Source organism: Lipotes vexillifer, unplaced genomic scaffold (assembly GCF_000442215.2).
Source record: "Lipotes vexillifer unplaced genomic scaffold, Lipotes_vexillifer_v1.1 scaffold1261, whole genome shotgun sequence".
Lineage (NCBI taxonomy): Eukaryota > Metazoa > Chordata > Mammalia > Artiodactyla > Lipotidae > Lipotes > Lipotes vexillifer.
Window position 1 is genome coordinate 1,258,249 of NW_006796548.1, and position 19,135 is coordinate 1,277,383.

The 19,135-nt window shown below is 40.1% G+C and overlaps 2 protein-coding genes across 2 annotated transcripts in view; one reads left to right on the forward strand and one right to left on the reverse strand.

The window, feature by feature from the left end:
• The window catches only part of YARS1 (tyrosyl-tRNA synthetase 1), a 30,370-nt gene extending 27,710 nt beyond the window's left edge, over positions 1–2,660 (reverse strand). Inside the window, exon 1 of the mRNA XM_007468691.1 lies at positions 1,847–2,660. Within this exon, the coding sequence (XP_007468753.1) occupies positions 1,847–1,903 (57 nt within the window). The 5' untranslated portion in view covers positions 1,904–2,660. The remainder of the gene's footprint in view (positions 1–1,846) is intronic.
• The window catches only part of S100PBP (S100P binding protein), a 30,041-nt gene continuing 13,224 nt past the window's right edge, over positions 2,319–19,135 (forward strand). Inside the window, exons 1-6 of the mRNA XM_007468690.1 lie at positions 2,319–2,355; positions 5,288–5,329; positions 8,224–8,340; positions 9,104–9,945; positions 10,599–10,684; positions 12,193–12,296. Coding sequence (XP_007468752.1) covers positions 9,106–9,945; positions 10,599–10,684; positions 12,193–12,296 — 1,030 coding nt within the window. The 5' untranslated portion in view covers positions 2,319–2,355; positions 5,288–5,329; positions 8,224–8,340; positions 9,104–9,105. The remainder of the gene's footprint in view (positions 2,356–5,287; positions 5,330–8,223; positions 8,341–9,103; positions 9,946–10,598; positions 10,685–12,192; positions 12,297–19,135) is intronic.

Here is a 19,135-nt window from a genome sequence, read left to right on the forward strand (position 1 = left end):
TGACTATTTGGATACTTGGAGAGTTTTCACTACTCAAGGAAAGGTCATATCACTTACCCTTTAAAACCCGAGTAAGTCAATGCCACTAGCTTTGTGTGTCATTTCTTCCCAACCTCTATTTTATGGAGAGAGGTTAGGAAACAAAGGATCTGCCTAAGGGGAAGCATGCAAGAATCTCTGGTTAAGATCAAATTATTAGTGAAAATGACCCAAATGTCCATCAACTGACAAATGCAGAAACAAAATGTAGTATATTCATATAATGGAATATTATTCAGCCGTCATAAGGAATAGAGTTCTGATAAGTGCAACAACATGGATGAAACTTGAAAACATTATGCTAAGTGAAATAAGCCAGACACGAAAGGCCACATATTATGATTCCATTTATATGAAATGTTTAGAACAGGCAAATTAGAGACAGAAAGCAGATTCATGTTTCCCTAGGGCTGGGGAGATGGGAGGAATGGGCAGTGATTGCTAATGGGTACAGGTTATTTTTGATGATGAAAATGTTCTGGAATTAAATAATGGTGATAATTGAACAATCTTGTTGCTACATCAAAACCCACTGAATTGGGCTTCCCTGGTGGCGCAGTGGTTGAGAGTCCGCCTGCCGATGCAGGGGACACGGGTTCGTGCCCCGGTCTGGGAGGATCCCACATGCCGCGGAGCGGCTGGGCCCGTGGGCCGTGGCCGCTGGGCCTGTGCGTCCGGAGCCTGCGCTCCGCAGCAGGAGAGGCCACAACGGTGAGAGGCCCGTGTACCGCAAAAAAAAAACAAACAAAAAAAACCCCCACTGAATTGCACACTTTAAAAGGGTGGATTTTATGATATGTTAATTGTATCTCATAAAAAGAGAAAAACAAGCTGTGGCCCAACTAATGTAACCACTGCCCTTTCTAAAACCCCAATGTTAAACATAGCTTACAAGGCCCTCATGACCTGGTCCCTGCCTATGCCTCCTAAACAAACACGTAAAATGTATAGGATGTCAGATGGTGGTAAGTTCTATGGAGAAACAACAACAAAAAAAGGCAGAGCAAGGGATGTGGCAGTTCCGGTGGCAGCGGTTTGTTATTTAAATAACGTGGCCAAGAAAGGCCTTCCAGACAGCGTGACAGCAGAGACCTGAAAGAGTCAAGGGAATGAGCAATATAAGTATTTCCTAAGTGCTTGATCTGCATTTTGCTTCCTCTACTCCAGCCAAGTTAGCCTCTCTGAACCACAGGATTCTTTCTTCCCTCTGGATCTTGACCTGGGTTCCTTCTACCTGACACGTTTTTAGCCCCCAGTATTCTGGTTAACTTCTACTAGTGCAGTGCCTGGAACCAGCAGGAACACATGTGGAGTGAAGAAGTGATCCGTATCCTTCAGGGCGCAGTTTAGAGGTCACTTCCTCAGCTTTCCCTGACACTGCCCTCGGCCCTCCCCTGTAACTTCCTTTCAAGAAAGATCTCTGCCAGTACTTGTTTCGACTGTAATCAAACGTTTGGATTATGGGTCATTTTAAACGTCTGATTTCCTCCAGACATGCTCTGGGAGGGCAGGGTCCTCCTGAAGTATCCGCCAGCGCCTAGCACCGCGCCTGGCACATAATAGGGTGGGTGGGGTGGGAGCCCTGGATTCGAAGCCTGGCTCAACACGAGTAAATGCACACAGGAGGTGAGCCTACTGTGATTTCTGTGGGACTGACCGACGGGCAGTGAGGACTGCAATCTCTCTCAGAGCGGCCTCGGCGCGGAGTCCCCGGCCTCACACACTTATGACCCCGTAGCGGGGCTCAGGATCACTGGACCTCCGGCCCCCAGTCCCCAACGGCGCACTTCCAACCCCGAGGCCCAACCTGCAGGTTCCGGGTGATAAGGTGCAGCTTCTCTTCAGGGCTCAGAGCATCCCCCATGGCTCTGTCCCCTCCGTCTCCCGCCCTGAGCCCAGCACTCGCGCCCCTTTGTTGGTCGCCGCCGCCGCCGCGTGCCGGGAACTGTCACGCAGGTCCAGTTAGGTTGCATCAGCTGAACTCGTCGCTCGGCTTGCTCGGCCTGGACCCTTGTCCTCCTACCAGCAGCCAGGAAAGAGTCAGGAGCAGCGAAAAGTCGAGCCGCTCGATGAGACGAAAAGGGGTGGAGCCAGTAGGTAGGGTAAGCGGTGCGGAGGGCGGAGTTGTGGCGCCTGCGCGGGGCACAACCTTCTGAGAGGCGGGGCGGTTTCCCGCCAATCACTGCCTGTTTGCCCTCCCCCTGGCGCTGGCCCGGCAGCCTCGCGGTGGGGGAGGTCAGGGAGGGGGCGATAAAATGGCGCAGGGGGCGGAGTGAGGTGCAGTCGTTCACCTAGGCTTGGGCTCGGCTTCTGGAGGTGAACAGCTGAGGGACGAGGGGGGTCGGCGTTCCTCGGCTGGGAGGGGGATGGGGTCGCCTGTTGCTTCTCCAGAGGGCCGCGCAAGCCGTCCGCCCCGTTGAGGTGTTGAGAGGCCCTCATCCAGGCGGGAGAAGGGCTTGTTCTCGTTTCTGAGGTGATGGCGGTGGGGGGGAGTGTCTCTGCCCCCCACCTCCACGTCGGCGGGCGATAGATGCCCCTCACCCTGCCGAGGCAAAGGGAGGCCGTCTGGTTACCCGAGGGGGAGTGAGGTCCGTTCTCCCTACCCAGTGGGGGTTGAGGGGCTGGAGGTGGAGATGGAGGGAGTGCCTCTGCCCTCTACCCCACGGGGCCGGGAGGGTGTCGGTAGGCAGAAGATCGCGGTCTTTCCGGCCGCGCCTTGTGAGCGGGGGGCTGGGGGATGGAGAGGCTGAGCCGCCCCAGCGGGGAGCGGAGGCCTGGGTCCAGCTGAGGTGTGGGGTGGGCAGCCACCCGCAGGGTGAGGGTGCCCTGCGCTGGCCTGCTGGCGGGCCGCTGTTGCTCCTGCTGGGGGAGGGGTGGGCAGCAAGCCCCGCGCTTCTCCCGCCTTTCGCGGGAGGCGGGAACTCTTGGTCTTTTGGGGGGAGGGGAGCCGGAGGAGGGAAGTGCGAAGGCCCAGCCCCGAGGGCGATGCCGTGTCGCAGCGCTTCTGAGGGAGAGCTGGGGGCGGACAAGCCGTATCCTACGAAGGCTGAACTGCGATCCCCCTTCCTCCTAGCGCTCGAGGGCTGGAGGGCGGGCAGTTGGCACCGCAGGGTGGGCCCCGGAGAGGAAGTGATTGAATTGCGTTCCTGCTGCCCCAACCTGATCTCCAGTTTCCTGTGGATTTGTTAGAGGCTTCAAGCTTTAGCAAACCTGTCTAAATCATTTAAAAGACATTTTCTTTTTAAAAAGAAACCTGTTGCTGCAGCTGGGAAGTATTTTGTCTCTATGCCCATGTGGGATGATGTCCTGGCACCCTTATCTAAGCGAAACGTTACCTCAAGCAGAGATTTCCAGCCCTGGGTCGTTTTTCTGTCCTGCAGTGTTTACGGCAAATGGCGTTGCAGAATTCTCACAGATAATTTCAGTTCAGTTTGATTTTGATTAAACTTTATGGCCGTTTTATGGAGTGATAAAGCCTACTGAGTGCCTTTAGTGCTGTATGTCTCACATGTATTGCATGTAGGAAAGGTTGGAAATCAAATGTCATTGGGGAAGTCCGGTCTCTTGGAAATAATCCTTTCCCTTGGCCATACCTGTCAGATCCAGCTTGGTAATGGTCTTGGCTTGAGAGCCTTGAAAGAGGGATGTGGGGTTGTGTCTGGTGTTGCAGTTTTCGTGGCCTTAATAAGATAAGGCTTTGTGCTTTAAGGCAGTGGGTTTTCTTAGGTACGATAAAAATAGAAAGGGAGCCAATTTCTGAAGTTGCAACCAGGAGGTTAGAGAACAGAGGGAGGGGGTGGTAAACTGAAGTGTGAAGAGGGGGGTGGACAGGTGAGAGAGACATGGAAGGACAGAATAGGGTCACAGAAGGGATGGGGAGCAGAGAATTAAGAGATAGACTTGGGAGATGGGGAAAATATTTTTCCTTTAAAAATAAGGAGATCCTCATATTTCAGATCACTACAAAGCAAGTGCCAAGAAAGGCAGGTGATGGTGGAGTGGCAGACAGGGAAGTACTAAGGCTGTCTTGTGGAACTTCACTTTAGACCTTCAGTTTTATCTGAGATTTTTTTCCCTCCCTTGCAGATTTATTAAATATCAACTTTCATTAGTATAAGGCTTTTAGGTTTAGAATGCTTTCATTAACATCCCCTCATTTGATCCTCATGATAATCTGTGTTTGAAGTTAACAGTGACTAATTATCCCCCATTTTTCAGAATGGTGTTCTCATCTGTATTGAGGTTCAGAGACTTCAGGTGAAATACAGAGGTCTCTGAATTTTAGTCCAGTGTCTCACTTCAGTGACCGTTAATTTGCAGAATTTGCCTGATATTTCAAATGTCCATACGGCCTCATCTTTAACCAATTTATTGTGACAGTGTGGTTGACAAGATGCTGGGTTAAGTTAGAAGGGATTAGAGCATACTGAGTAATTTCTTAACAAGCAGGGACCAGGGGACATTTCCTATCGGTTTAACAATCTTTTCCTACCATTACTGTGCTTATCTTAAGACTGACTGACTCTTCAGGGGTCAGGGAGATGATAATGGTGGGGTAAAATAATAACCAGCCACTACTAATTTAGCTTTTACGTTGTGCCTGTAGTATGCTAAGTACTTTGATGTTCATGATCTCATTAATTCTTGCAACAGCCTTATGAGGTAGGTACTGTGATGGTCCCTATTTTACAAGGGAGGACATTTGAAACTTCAGAATGTAATCATTGTATCTTTCCCCACTGACTTCTTAATTTTAAAATGTTTTTATTATTAAATATTTCAAGCATATAAAAATTATAGTTATACCATGTAACAATAACGAATACTGTTATACCCACCACCTAGCTTTATTGTTTTAGGTCTTTTCTTATTAATGTTTTTTAAAGAAATAAAACATTACAGATAGTATTGAAGCTACTCACACCCCCTTGCCATTCCTCTTCCCTCCCCACCACCAGAGGTAGTCACTGTCCTGAACTTAGTGTTCCTTATTCCTATTTAATGATATATATATGTATCCATACACAATTTATGTTATTGTCTCTTTAACAAATAAATTGTAAGGGGAAAAAAGATGGGAATCTGTAGATTAAAAAATTCACAAGATTCATAATTGCAGCCAATTGCAATATATGGCCCTTATTTGACTACTGATTTTTTTTTTTTATCTTAAAAAAAAAAGACATTTATAACATAGCTGGAAATATGAACTGGATATTTTATGATGAGGAATTCTTGTTATTTAAAGATGAAATGATGTGATTCCTGGGACTTGCTTCAAAATAATCTGGTAAAGGGGGAAGTGGATGGGGCAAGGTTAGCTATGGGTCGATAGTTGTTGGAGCTGTGTGATGCGTATATGGGAATTCATTATACTATTACGCTGTTTTTGTATATGTTTTAAATTATAATAACAGGTATTTTTTTAATGAGGAAATAAAATTGTGAAGAGAATGATTTGTGCAAGTTAAATGTTATATGTATATGGTATTCTGCATGCTTTTGCTCCTAGACCTATTGGAACATTCTATGAGAGAAGCTCAGAAGAGCCAGCTCTGTGCCTGTGGATGTCATGTGGCATAGGAATTGATGCTTTCAGTGGTTATGAAGAATAGTTGTCCTTTGTGTGCACAGTAAAGTTTGCAAGTAATGATGTTTTTCTTCCAGTGAGGTTTGGCCACATTCACGGTTATTTCTCATGTTATTCCATTTCACTTGGGAAATCAAGGGAAGCCTGTGCAAAATAAGGTGGCTTAAATTATTTTTGCCAAGAGACCAAAAGCCCTCTTTGATGTCTGCATCCTTCGTAGTATATTAGAGAGTGTACTGAATGTAGAAGGCTCTGCCATTTGCTTACTGATCCAGGGCAAGTCTATCACAAGGGTGGTAGAAAAAAACAAGAAAAAACATTGTCTTTGGAATTAGACTTGGGTTTGGATCCTTGTTCTAGCATATTAGCTCTGTATACTTGGTATACTAAATGCCTCTGAACTTTAGTTTCCCAAAAGTGAAAATGTATTGAACTCTTCATTTGATTAAGCAAGTGCTTGGACTAGACCTTTTGTTTGTTTGTTTCGTTTTTCTTTTTGGTGGCACCTTGCTGCATTTGGGATCCCGTGCCCCCTGCAGTGGAAGTGCGGAATCATAACCACTGGACTGCCTGGGAACTCCCAGGACTAGACCTTTTGGAAAGAGTTGGAGAGTTGGGGTGGTGGCTCAGAAAGAGCTTCTCTTTCAGAAATGTGGCTGCTTAACCCCTGTGCCAGTGATACTTGTGCTTGACACCCACAAACTTCGTTAAGTAAAAGAAAAATTTTTCCAAAAGTAAACTTTTTTCTTACTGCTGCCTAAAGAAATAACTTCACTCTATAATATAACCCAGTCACTGGGCAGAGAAATTACTTTTCATAGAGACACCTGCTTCAGTGCCTAGAACTGTCTACCAATTGCTGAAATATTGGTAAAATAAGATAAAAAGCTATGGCAACTCTTAAGTTTATACATAACAGCTTAGTTTCTTTGATAAGATCTGTGTTATAGAGTTATATTGAGGGGTTAGAGTTGTAAAATGTGTCTCACAGTGCATAGTTTATAACAGGTGCTTAATATTTCTTCCCTTTTTGTCCCATCTCATCTCTAAGATGGACAAGCCTTTTTTTTTAACTTGTTTTCCCCCCAGTTTTTGTGAGATATAATTGCCATATGACATTGTATTAGTTTAAGTTATACAACGTGATTTGATATATGTACATAATGCAAGATGGTTGCCACAATAAGTTTAGTTAACATACATTACCTCACACAGGAATTTTTTTTCTAATGATGAGAACTTTTAAGATCTCTCTTAGCAACTTTAAAATAAAAAATACAGTATTGTTAACTGTAGTCACCGTGCTATACATTACATAGGTCCCTTCTAATTCTAAAATTCTGTAATCCTTCCCATTTCCTTCTAACTTTCTCTAGTACTTCCCCCCACCCCTGCCCCGCCCCGCCCCTCCCCGTGGCTTGTTGTATCTTAGTTTCCCTACCAGGGATTGAACCTGGGCCTTTAGGCAGTGAGAGTATGGAGTCCTAACCACTGGACCACCAGGGAATTCCCTCTTTCTCTAGTACTTTATTGTCCATAGCATTTTGTATTTTCTCATATTGGTACATAACTTTCAGTGTTGTCTCTGTAGGAAGATTATACATTCCTTGAGGGTGGAAATCATATCTTTATTTCTTAGAAATCTTATAGAGACAAATTATCTAGCTCAGTGCTGTGTGAGGATAGTAGCTCAGAAAATGTTTCCTGAAAGAGTGCATGAACCAAAACTAAAATTCAGGGAGGGAAGCAGGGTGGGGGAGAATTCACAGTTAAAAGGCTACAAGAATTTTCCAAATTATTGAGTTTGGTGATTAAGTGTTTCTTATAGCTTCTTAGCTGTTGAATATATGAATATCAGCTTTCTATCACCTTTGCCATCTAGAAAATAATTAGAGATTAGGTCCGTCATTAGCTATTTAAGAACTAGGTTTTAATTATCAAGTAATATATAAATATTCAAGTAAAAAAGTAAAATACTGAAGTCTCCCCTTGTCCTCTCAGGATTCCCCCACAGGTTATGACAGTCATCAATTTTGCATTATATTTTTCCAGACCTGTTCTTTGCGTTTATATATGTATTGAAAATGTATGGTCATAATACATATATTGTATGTATTATGTATGGTCATAATTATAGCTTTTATATGTATGGTCATAATAATAACTTTTAGATCTTGGGGGAATCTTAGACATCACCTAATCCCTGTTCTCCATCCCTTCCCTATTTTGTAAATGAGGAAACAAGTCCCTGGTTAAGTGGCTTGCCCAAATTATCACAGCTGGTTATTGACAGAACCAGGACAACAACCCAGGTCTTTGGACTCTCAAGACAGTACTCATCCTACTAGAGCAAATAATATTCTTAAGAAAGTATAAATTGTTGGGAGGAGGAAAATTAGTTCCTTAGTTGCATAATTTTTCCTCTAAAGATTTTTCTTTGATGTTCTTGACTCGAAATCCAACTTTGTGGTATTTAAAAAAAAATCAAGATCAAAATTAATAGATGGAGCACCTTAAAGCATAATGCAGTTGACTTTGTAATTAGCAGAGTTGAAAGTGATGAGAAGATCCTCTAATTTTCTTTGTGCCTGCAGGAAGGTGGGAGTCAATCATTTTGACAAGTCTCCTGAAAAGAACAGCTAGCAGGAGCTGAACCCTTTTTCCATTTGGTCTCGTGGCAAAGGCAGAGATCACACCAGCAGCTCCACACAGTATGAAAGACAATTCTTTATCTTATTGTATGCTTAAAGTTTTTTTTGTTTTTCGTTTTCAGAAGTAATACATGTTTGCTTTCTAAAAAGTGTAAACTCTGAAAATCCAAACATTTTACATACATATTTATTTTGTTTGTATGTTATAGATATTATTCCATGATAGTATATACAGATCCACTTCATTGTGTTTTTAAATAATTGTAAAGTATATACAGATCCACTTCATTGTGTTTTTAAATAATTGTAAAGTATTCTATAACATGAATGTACCATGATTTTACTGAACAGTTCTGGTGATGGACATTTAGGTTGTTTCCAGTATTTGGATGTTTTGAATAATGCTGCTTTGGACATCTTTGTAAATGTATCTATGTGCCTTTGTACAGGTACTTCTGCAAGATAAATTTCCAGAAGTGAAATTGCTGGGTCAAATGCTGTTGCCAAATTTCTCTCCACAAAATATTGTACTGACTTATACTGTCACTGATAGTGTGTGAAGATCCTTGTTTCTCACATTCTCACCAAACTAGATTACTGTGTCATCTTAATTTTTGCCACTTTGATAGGAAAAAAAGTATCTCATTGTTCTGATATATATTTCCATGATTCTGGTAAGCTTAAATATCTTAAAACTTTCTCATGTTACAAGTCATAGTGCAAAGAATTTGAAATACTAAGACACCACCACTCTCTAGAGCAGATTGGAATTGATATAAGGGTATTTCCTGTTCCTCAGCGAAACTGCCTTTTATTTCTCCAGATATGCCGTGCTCACTAGTGCCCTCTGAACAGTCTTCTGGTACCTCTCTTTTGCCTAAAGACAATGCCCCATTTTCTTGGGATTCCTTGGATGAGGACGGATTGGATGACTCCTTGCTGGAGCTGTCTGATGGGGAAGACGATGGCCATTTCAGTTTCACGGAGGAAGAGATTCAGGAACTCTTGAAGGATGATGACCTATCAAATGAGCACTTTTCTTGGGGAGGAGGCTTGCCTAACGATGACAACAGGAATGTTGAGAAGGGAGGGAAAGGGAGTCAAATTCCACTTGATACTCCCCAAGAGAAAAATTCATTGTACAGCTTGGGACCAGAAGCTGAGACCACTAGCCTCTTCAAACTACCTCAACTAAATACATCAGTTGGTCATGGACCAACTCCTACTAAACCATTGAACAGACGCTTTGCACTAGAAAAGAATCTTATAAAAGTTACAGTTGCACCATTTGATCCAACAGTTTGTAATGTTGTACTTGATAAGGACAAGACTGATACATCCAAAGTTACTGAAAAACCCTCCTCCCTTGGAGAAGAGTTGAGAGAAGATGGTCTTAGCCTAAATGAGAGCACAATTTGCACAGAATCTGAAGGGATCAGCCTCAGTAACTCTGCCTATGATGGGCCCCCACTCCCTTCTTCAAACAGTAACTTTCAACAAACTGTCTCTGATAAAAATATGTCTGACAGTAAGAAACCTACACCTGTATTCTCTCAGATCTTGGACCATTCAGAGACTCCTAATACGGGGTCAGCCTGGAGAAATGGATCACATAAATCAAGTTTTGAAATGAGGTTTCCGGTTGTTTCCAGTTCATCAAACAAAGTAAGTATATTTTTCAAGGTGAAGAGAGGAATGAAATTATTTTCATTCAGAAGCTGTATAGCAGAGGTTTGTATTCAAATAAATTGGGGTTTGAATCCTGACTAGCACTGTGACCCTGGGCAAATTATTTAGCTTCTCTGTTTCCTCACAATTTCTTATCTATAAATTGGAGTAAATGATACTTTATAGTAAAGATTAACTAAATAATTTATTGACAGTAACTGGTGCATAGTACTAAATTAACGGTTTACTGAATAGACTAAGATGATGATGATTTTATTATTTCTCCTTTCTTTAGGTTTCAGCCTAAATCTCAATCTTTGGTTGCCATGCTGTATATATTAGATAAAACAGCTCTGAGTCAGCCACTGAAGAGCTGAAAAATCTTGGACAATTTACCTAACCTCTTTGAGCCTGATTCCCTATCTGTCAAATGTGTGTAACATTCCATACCGCTTAGGGTTTCTTTTTTTTTTTTCTTGAGATTACCGCCATTATCTCATTTAAAGCACCTCCCTTAGTGCCCGGTACACACTAGGGTTCACGAGTACGCCTATGTAGCCGTTAGTTCAAGAATATTTCCATAAATGATGTTTTGTTATAACTAAGGGCCATCTTTGCTTCTTCATTCTTTCTGCTCTGAAAAAACGCAGGATGTTCTTGACAAGGATTCTGGGAAGCTGAAGGTCCATGAAAAAAGACTAGGCAAAGTCATTCCTGTTCTGCAAACCAAAACAAGGTAATGGTATAGTGAAGTATTCTGGTTTCTGTTGGTTCTCTTCAGTTGCTTTCTTCCTCTCCTGAGTTTCTCCTTAGTGTGGGAAAAAAGCCCTGCACCAGAAGTAAGCATACTTGAAGTTCTGGGACTACCAATAACTGTGACCTTGAACAAGTCAAATATTCTCTGACCTTGGTTTCTTTGTCAATAAAATGAGGCTAATGATGCCTTCCCTGCTGCCTCACAGGGGTTATTTTGAAGAGAAAAAAAGACATATTAGTGAAAGTATTGTATAAATGTAAGATTTCTTTCCCTGCGTGTGGGGAAACTTGGTCACAGATATAGGAAGTTAGAATAATTTTTACAAAAATGTTAAGATATAACTATGTAGAAAATCATTTAGTCATCTCTCCCAACTTGCATATAACTGTCCTTGGGGAGAAAATTTTAGAGTTTGCAGATCTGGGTCACCTTTACAATCTGTTCTCTTGTTGCCAGGAGATGGCAGTATCTCTACAAGGGCCTTTTCAATTAGCAAAGTTGTTTTTTTAGGTTGAGTCAGATTGGCTTCCTTACAACGAGATTCTTTTAAATTTTTTGATTACACAGATACTAAATTTATTCCTACCACCCCTAATCCCAGTTTTCTGGGGTTTTTTTCTTGTTTTGCTTTGGTGACTTGAAGGAACTTTGTGAATTGTATACAGTGGAAATTAAGGCTACTTGGAGCAGTAATAAACTCACTATCTCATCCACAGACTCCTTAGTACAGTGTAATCAGCATGAGTGAGGGCCAGAAATTGTTCTTGCCAAGGTCACCAATGTTTTAATTGTCAGATCCAGCTGGTTCTTTTTGGTCTTTATCTTATTCAGTTTTTCTGTGGCTCCATGAAGTTAGCTATTTCCTGACTAACCTTGAATTACTCAACAAATGCTTTCTGTCTCTATGGAGTAGGCAGTCTTTGCTTTGCTATGCCTTGTTTCAGTTTGGTTTTTTATTTATTTATTTATTTATTTATGGCTGCGTTGGGTCTTCGTTGCCATGTGTGGGATTTCTCTAGTTGTAGCGAGTGGGGGCTATTCTTTGTTGCGGTGCATGGGCTTCTCATTGGGGTGGCTTCTCTTGTTGCAGAGCACGGGCTTTATGCGCGCAGGCTTCAGTAGTTGTGGCACGCGGGCTCAGTAGTTGTGGCGCACGGTCTTAGTTGCTCTGCAGCATGTGGGATCTTCCCAGACCAGGGCTCAAACCCCTATCCCCTGCACTGGCAGGCAGATTCTTAACCACTGCACCACCAGGGAAGTCCCTATGCCTTGTTAACAGCAGGTTATATCTATTCTTTTTTCTCTCAACTCCATACTTGGTTGCAGCTTCATATTACGTGACTAACACTGTCTTTTGTCATTGGATCTTAGAGAGTGTTTTGAGAGTTAGTTGTTCTAATCCATCAGCTGTATATGTCTTCTCTGTACAAAGCACTATATTCATGGTTCTAACTGATTGTTTTTCCTCCTGGTTTGCTTTGTTCAAGGACTAATATTCCGACGTTTTCACCATCAGATCTAGAAAAGCAGAAGCAAAGTTATCTCAGGAATGTCATTGCTCATATAGAAGACCCAGTGGACTCTAACCAAGGTAACACAGTAATCAAAGAATGGCATATAAAAAATGTGATGAGACTTTTTTTTCCCAGTGTAATATAGCTTAAACTGAGAGATTGTCTTGAATTTTTGTAAATTGGTGAGAAAGATAACTTCTTATCCAAAGATTTTTACTTCAAGGGATTGCCTAACCAGATAATCCTCAAAGTGGTTTGGCTAACCAATATTAGAGAGGGGTCCAAGGAGACTCATACCAGTACATGAAAAGTATCTCCCCCATGGCTGAGGGCTATAACCAGACCTTTTTTGCTAGGGATTTTTTTGCTTCGGATTTTTTTGTCTAAAAATTAGTAGAAAAAAAAATAATAAAAAATAAAAATTAATAGTGGACGACCAGGCACTGCTTGGTAATCATTGGTTTTTTATTTGGAATTATTTTCCCTGTTGCCTTCAGCATTTAAATCTAAAAAGCAGGCATTTCAAATACCATCTTGCATCTTGGCATCTGAATAAAAGCTCTTGAAAGGCTTTGACTGTCTTCCAGATCCTTCAGTCTGAGTTCTCCCTGGTTCATTAAAAGCTATTGCAAACCAAAACGGCTGAATTCTTTCTCCAGCCCTCAAGAGACTAGTCCATGTTTTCATTCATTCATCCTAAACTATTGGCTGATGGGGAAATTCCTAAAGGGAAGCTTGTGAACTGTACTGAAGGTGTAGAGATTAGAAAATACTGGTAAAACAGTTCCTTCTTATAAAGATCACTCCATATTCTGTCATCTTTAGCTTTTTTCTCTATTCATTCAGCACACCTTTCGTGAGTACTTTCAGTGGTGCTCAGTTTGAAGATTAGGGATTGGAAATGTAAAGAGTAAAGGTAGGGTCTCGGACCTCTGGGAATTGATAATCCAGAGAGGAAAAGATAATTGCACTGCTGTATTGATTGGTGCTCTAGTAGAATTATGTATAAAATGCAGTAGGAGCAGGGAAGGAGCCCTTCTGTTTGTGCTTGGGCAGAGCGGAAGATGGGGAAGGAGGATGCCCTTGGTAGGCTCCACAGAGAAGGCGCTGTAGTTCAGTTACTCTAAGATCTATTGTAAATCAGTAGGGAGGGTTTTAGAAGAATTTTTGGCTGAAGATCAAAGGAGAACTCCCCTTTCTTTGACAAATCTTGAATTACTTAGTAGTTTTTTTTTCTTTTTATAAGGCTGTGAGTGAAAGGTTTAGAACTCTGAGACATCAGCCAGAAGAATTTTATATTCCTGGGTCCTTTTATTTTTTACCCAGAGATTTCATTAAGCAGTCAAATACTGCTCATACTGATTATTTGGCCTTACATGTGAGATCACTTTGCTTGAACTAAAGGACTTGTGGAACTAGAGACATCCCCACTCCCACCCCCCGCTGTCATTAGAGGGGCAAATTAAAACAAGTTCGTCTATATTCAACCTCTGTGGAAGAGACTTGATCATTGCTTTCCCTCTATGAGGTGACTTACTTTCTTTTGTATCCTAGGCAGTTGACAATGATGATATCCAATCACATTTTTCTTTCTCATTTGGGGCATTTAGAACAGAAAATTTCACAAGAAGAGCAGTGAGCAGCTGCTCATATTATTGCATCTTTTCCAGTCTCTTCCTCATTCAGCAGTCCCTCTTCCACTTTATCACAACAATCTATATGCCATAAGGAACGGCTAGAATAACTAGAATAGAAAAGTCAGCCTGCTTTAGTGGTCGGGAAAACAAAGTCTGGGCTAGAGTTAACTTCTGGGTTCATATCCTAGCACCACTGCTTACTGGCTTTGTGACCTTGAGCCAGTAAAAACTCAGTTTTCTCATTTATAAAATGGAGATAACAATGAGGCTTAGTTTATGTGAAAATTATACGTGTAAGTAGTAGTATAATGCATAGAACAGTACCTAGCCATAGCAACTAACATTTATTAAATATTTAGTATTATTAGCAAGGAAGTGTATCTTCTCATACTGAAGTTTTTATAGGTAAAAATAGTGTGATGTCGGGTGTTTGCTTTTAAATGTAAAAACAAAACAAAACGAAAAAACTCAACCTGAAAGATTAGAGAAAACAGCCTTACAAAAATGTTGATAAATGAAGCTGAGTGATTGGGGGGGAGGGGGAGGCTTATTATACTATTCTCTCCTTTTGTGTATATTTGAAATTTTCCATAATAAAAGGTTAGTTTTTGTTTGTTTGTTTGGTTGGTTTTTTAAGTGCGTTTTTTAGGGGATTACTTTTTTACATCTAAGAATTTTCAACATTACCAGTTACTCTAAAACCTTCATAGGCCTCCAGTGCTTGCTTCTGCCTTCCAGGAACCGAATGTGATACTAAATGCTGTGTCACTTTCCACTGCCTAATAGTCATACATCCAACATTTAAAGATTTTATAAACCATATTGCAGGGGGGGTGTGGGCATATTCTTTCTCTCCTCTCTTTATATATGAATTACTGGGCAGCTAGAAGCAAAAAGAAGGAGCAGAGCGTGTCCTGCCCTTCTTTTTGAGATGTTTAGTGCTATTTCACCTTGGAAAAGTATAACTCTTTAGGTTCCTTATTAGACACAGAGAAATTAATAGGGGGCAGGTTCAAAATTAGTTCCTATCAATTCAGTTTGAATCCTCTCCATTAGGTTAATCAATCATCTTCTTTTACTTTATCAATAATGTATATATTATTGATAACAATACAATAATGTAAATCATTCTTCAACTCTATTATTGTAATATAGGTATAATCTCTTTTTAGTTTAGTGCCACATGGGTCTTTAATAGCATTTACAAAGAAATACCAACCATCCACTTCCTTTCTGACATCCCAGCTAATGGATAACTTTATATGGGAATATAAATTCTTAGAGTAGGAAAGGACCATTAAGATCTCCTTAATCTCCTAACATATAAATTGTTCTGTATATCTTTGCCAAGTGACCCTTCAGCCTTTGCTTAGGTCTAATAGTGCAGAACTCATCACCTCATGAAGCAGGCCATTCATTGCTTAGAAAATTCTTTTTTTTTTTTAATTAGAGTATAGTTGATTTACAGTGTTGTATTAGTTTCAGGTGTACAGCAAAGTGACTCACTTATACATACACATATGTTCATTCTTTTTTAGATTCTTTTCAGAAAATTCTAATTGTTAGAAAATTAGTCCTTACATTGAGCCAAACTGTGCTTCCTTATAATTTCCAATGGTAGTTCCTAGTTCTGCCCTCTAGAATCACAAAAAATAACTACTCTCTTCCATTTACTTAATGTATTAGGGACCTTTCCATGTTAAATATCTCAAATTAAGATTTTTAATGATTATGAAGTATCATTTATTGTTCCATCTTGATAATTAGCTTATGTCCATTTTCATTAGTAATGCTGCAGTGAACATTCTGGTTCATAAATGTTTATGTACAACTCTTATTTCTATAGGATGAATGCCTAGAAGTGGAATTGCTGGGTAAAGTATATAAACATTTTTAAAACTTTCGTTACACGTTACCAGATTGTCCTGCCCAAAAAATTGTATTAATTTTTGTCACCAATTTGACAGGTAAATTTTAACATTTTGTTTTTAATAATTAATGAGGTTAAACATTTTTCACGTTTCTTGGCAATTTATATTTAATCATAATTTCTTAAAATTATCTAATATCTAGTCCATATTCCAGTTTCCCCTGTTTTCCCAAAAATGTCTTCTTGTAAATTGTTCAAACAGGATCTAATAAAGGTTCATGTGTTTAGTTATTGTCTCTTTAGTCTCTCTTAATCTAGGTCACTTGGTTTGTAGTTTGTCCCACCTTCTGAATTGTGTCTGATTTTTTCCTTGTGGCGTTGTTTAACTTGTTCCTCCATCCCCTATATTTCCTGTAAACTGGAAGTTGGGTCTAGAGGAGGGATTAGATTCAGACTAAGCATTTAAGATAAGCTGGAATAATTCATAGGTGCCATTGTGTGTTTATCCCATATCAGATAAGGAGGCACCACCTAATGACAGATTGTTCTACTAATAGTGCTGATCACTTTGTTAAAGTGTTAACTGCTATATCTTTCCATTCTAAGGTACATTTTCCCCTTTGTAATTAGTAAGTCATCTGTGGGGTGATTCCTTGGTACCATTTGAATATCCTGTTCCACAACAATTGTTCACCTAATGGTTTGAGCATTCATTGGTGATCTCTGCTGGAATCAGCTACTACACAGAGTTGCATAGAAAATGTTTGCTTTCTAAATATATCATTTCTTCTACAATTACTAGCTAGCATACTTGTATGAAGATTTCAATTTTTTTTTTAGTATCACAATTTTTTTTTTAGTATCACTATTAACTCATGAATTAAAAAAAGTCAATGTCTTCTAATCAATTATAGTCAGTATTCCTTTTTTTTTTTTTTTTTCTTGCGTTATGCGGGCCTCTCACTGTTGTGGCCTCTCCCATTTGCGGAGCACAGGCTCCGGACGCGCAGGCTCAGCGGCCATGGCTCACGGGCCCAGCCGCTCCGCGGCATGTGGGATCTTCCCGAAACGGGGCACGAACCCGCGTCTCCTGCATCGGCAGGCGGACTCTCAAGCACTGCGCCACCAGGGAAGCCCGTCAGTATTCTTTTTGATGCTCAATTTGTCCCAGTTTTGACCAATGAGAAATCCTTCAAGCGGGCTCCTATATTTTCTGACATGACCCGTTAGTCTTTTTTTTTTTAATTGTGATAAAAAAAAGTAACATAAAATTTACCATCTTAACCATTTTTAAGTGTATACTTTAGTAGTGTTAAGTTTATTCACATTGTTGTGAAACAGATCTCTAGAACTTTTTTATCTTGCAAATCTCAAACTCTATACCCGTTAAAAAATAACTAGCCTTCCCCTGCCACTCCCCCAAAGCCCCTGGTAATCACCATTCTACTTTTTTTTTTTAATAAATTTATTTATTTTATTTATTTTTGGCTGCATTGGGTCTTCATTGCTGTGTGTGGGCTTCCTCTAGTTGTGGTGAGTGGGGGCTACTCTTCATTGTGGTGCGCGGGCTTCTCACTGCGGTGGCTTCTCTTGTTGCGGGGCACAGGCTCTAGGCTCGCGGGCTTCAGTAGTTGTGGCACACAGGCTCTAGAGCGCAGGCTCAGTAGTTGTGGCGCACGGGCTTAGTTGCTCTGCAGCATGTGGGATCGTCCCAGACCAGGGCTGGAACCCGTGTCCCCTGCATTGGCAGATGGATTCTTAACCACTGCACCACCAGGAAGTCCTCAGTGGGCCTTTTTAATTTGGATATATATTTCTCAGTTCTGAGAATTTCTTATATTTCTTTGATAATTGTTTCTTCTCTGTATAATCTATTCTCTCTTTAAGAAATTCCTAATAGTTAGATATTGAACTTCCAAGGATTGATCTACATCTCTTACCTTTTCTTTCCCTTTTCTGTCTCTGTCTCTTTATTCTATTTTCTGGGATATTTTCTATTCTTATTAACTTCTTTATTTTTACATTCACATTTATGACTTCTAAGAGTTCTTTCTTGTTTTGTTCTTTTTTTTATGTTCTTATTTTATGAATTAATTTCTTACCTCTCAAGATATTTTTTCTCTCTTGAGTTTTAATTGATATACAATAAACTGCACAAACTTAAAGTATACAGTTTGTTGAATTTTGACATATGTAAACACCCGTGAAACTCTCACTGCAATCAAGATAAACATACTGTAACACCCCAAAATTTCTTCGTGCCCTTTTGTGATTCCTCCCTCCTGGCTTTCCTTGCTCCCTCCACTCCCTAGGCAACTGCTGAGCTGCTGTCACTGTATACTCTTTTTTGAGCCTGGCTTCTTTCTTAAAACATAATTATTTTGTAGTTAATCATTTTCTTGGTAGTTTATTCCTTTTTATTGCTGAGTAGTATTCCATTATATAGATATACCACAATTTGTTTATCCATTCATCTAATGATGGGCATTTGGATTGTCTCCAATTTTTGGCTATTTAAATAAAGCTGTTATAAACATTCATGTACAAATCTTTGTATGGATATGCTTTCAAATGACTGGGTCATACAGTAGGTATGTTTAACTTTTTGAGAACCTACCAAACTGCTTTCCAAAGTGGTACCATTTTATATAACCACCAGCAGTGTATGAATTCCAGTTACTACCATCTTTACCAAGATTGTTTGTTGCTAGTATATAGAAATTCAGTTGATATTTGTACATTTTTATTAGAAACAGGTATTGGGTTTTATTAAATACTTTCTCTGCATCTACTGAGATAATCATATAATGTTAGAGAATTGTATTATTTGATTTTCCAGTATTAAACCAATCTTGCATTCCTGGTCTTAAGCATTCTGCACTTGGTCTTAAAGTATTATCCTTGTACTAATAGTGTTGGGTTGATTTGCTAAAATTTTGTTATGAATCTATCTTCATAAGGGATATGGTCTGTACTTTTCTTGTAATTTTTTTGTGTGGTCTTGGTAGCAGAGTAATGGTGGCCTCACAGAGTGAATTGGGAAGTATTCCCACCTCTTCAATTTTTTGGAAGAATTTGTATAGAAAAACTGGTATCTCTTTTTGGGTGAGCTTTGGTAGTCTTTCAAGGAATTTGTTTATTTCATCTAACTTGTTAAATTTATTGGCGTTAAGGTTAATAATACTCTGTTATTAACCTTTTATATAGTATCTAGTGATACCATCTTTCCCATTTTTAGTATTGGTCATTTGTGTTTTCTCTCTTCTAATCAGTCTGGCTAAAACTTTATCAACATTATTATTTTTCTTTTTAAAAAAAACAGCTTTTTCATTGATTTTTCTCTGTTTTTCTGTTTCATTAATTTCCATTCTGATATATATATATATATATATATATATTTTTTTTTTTT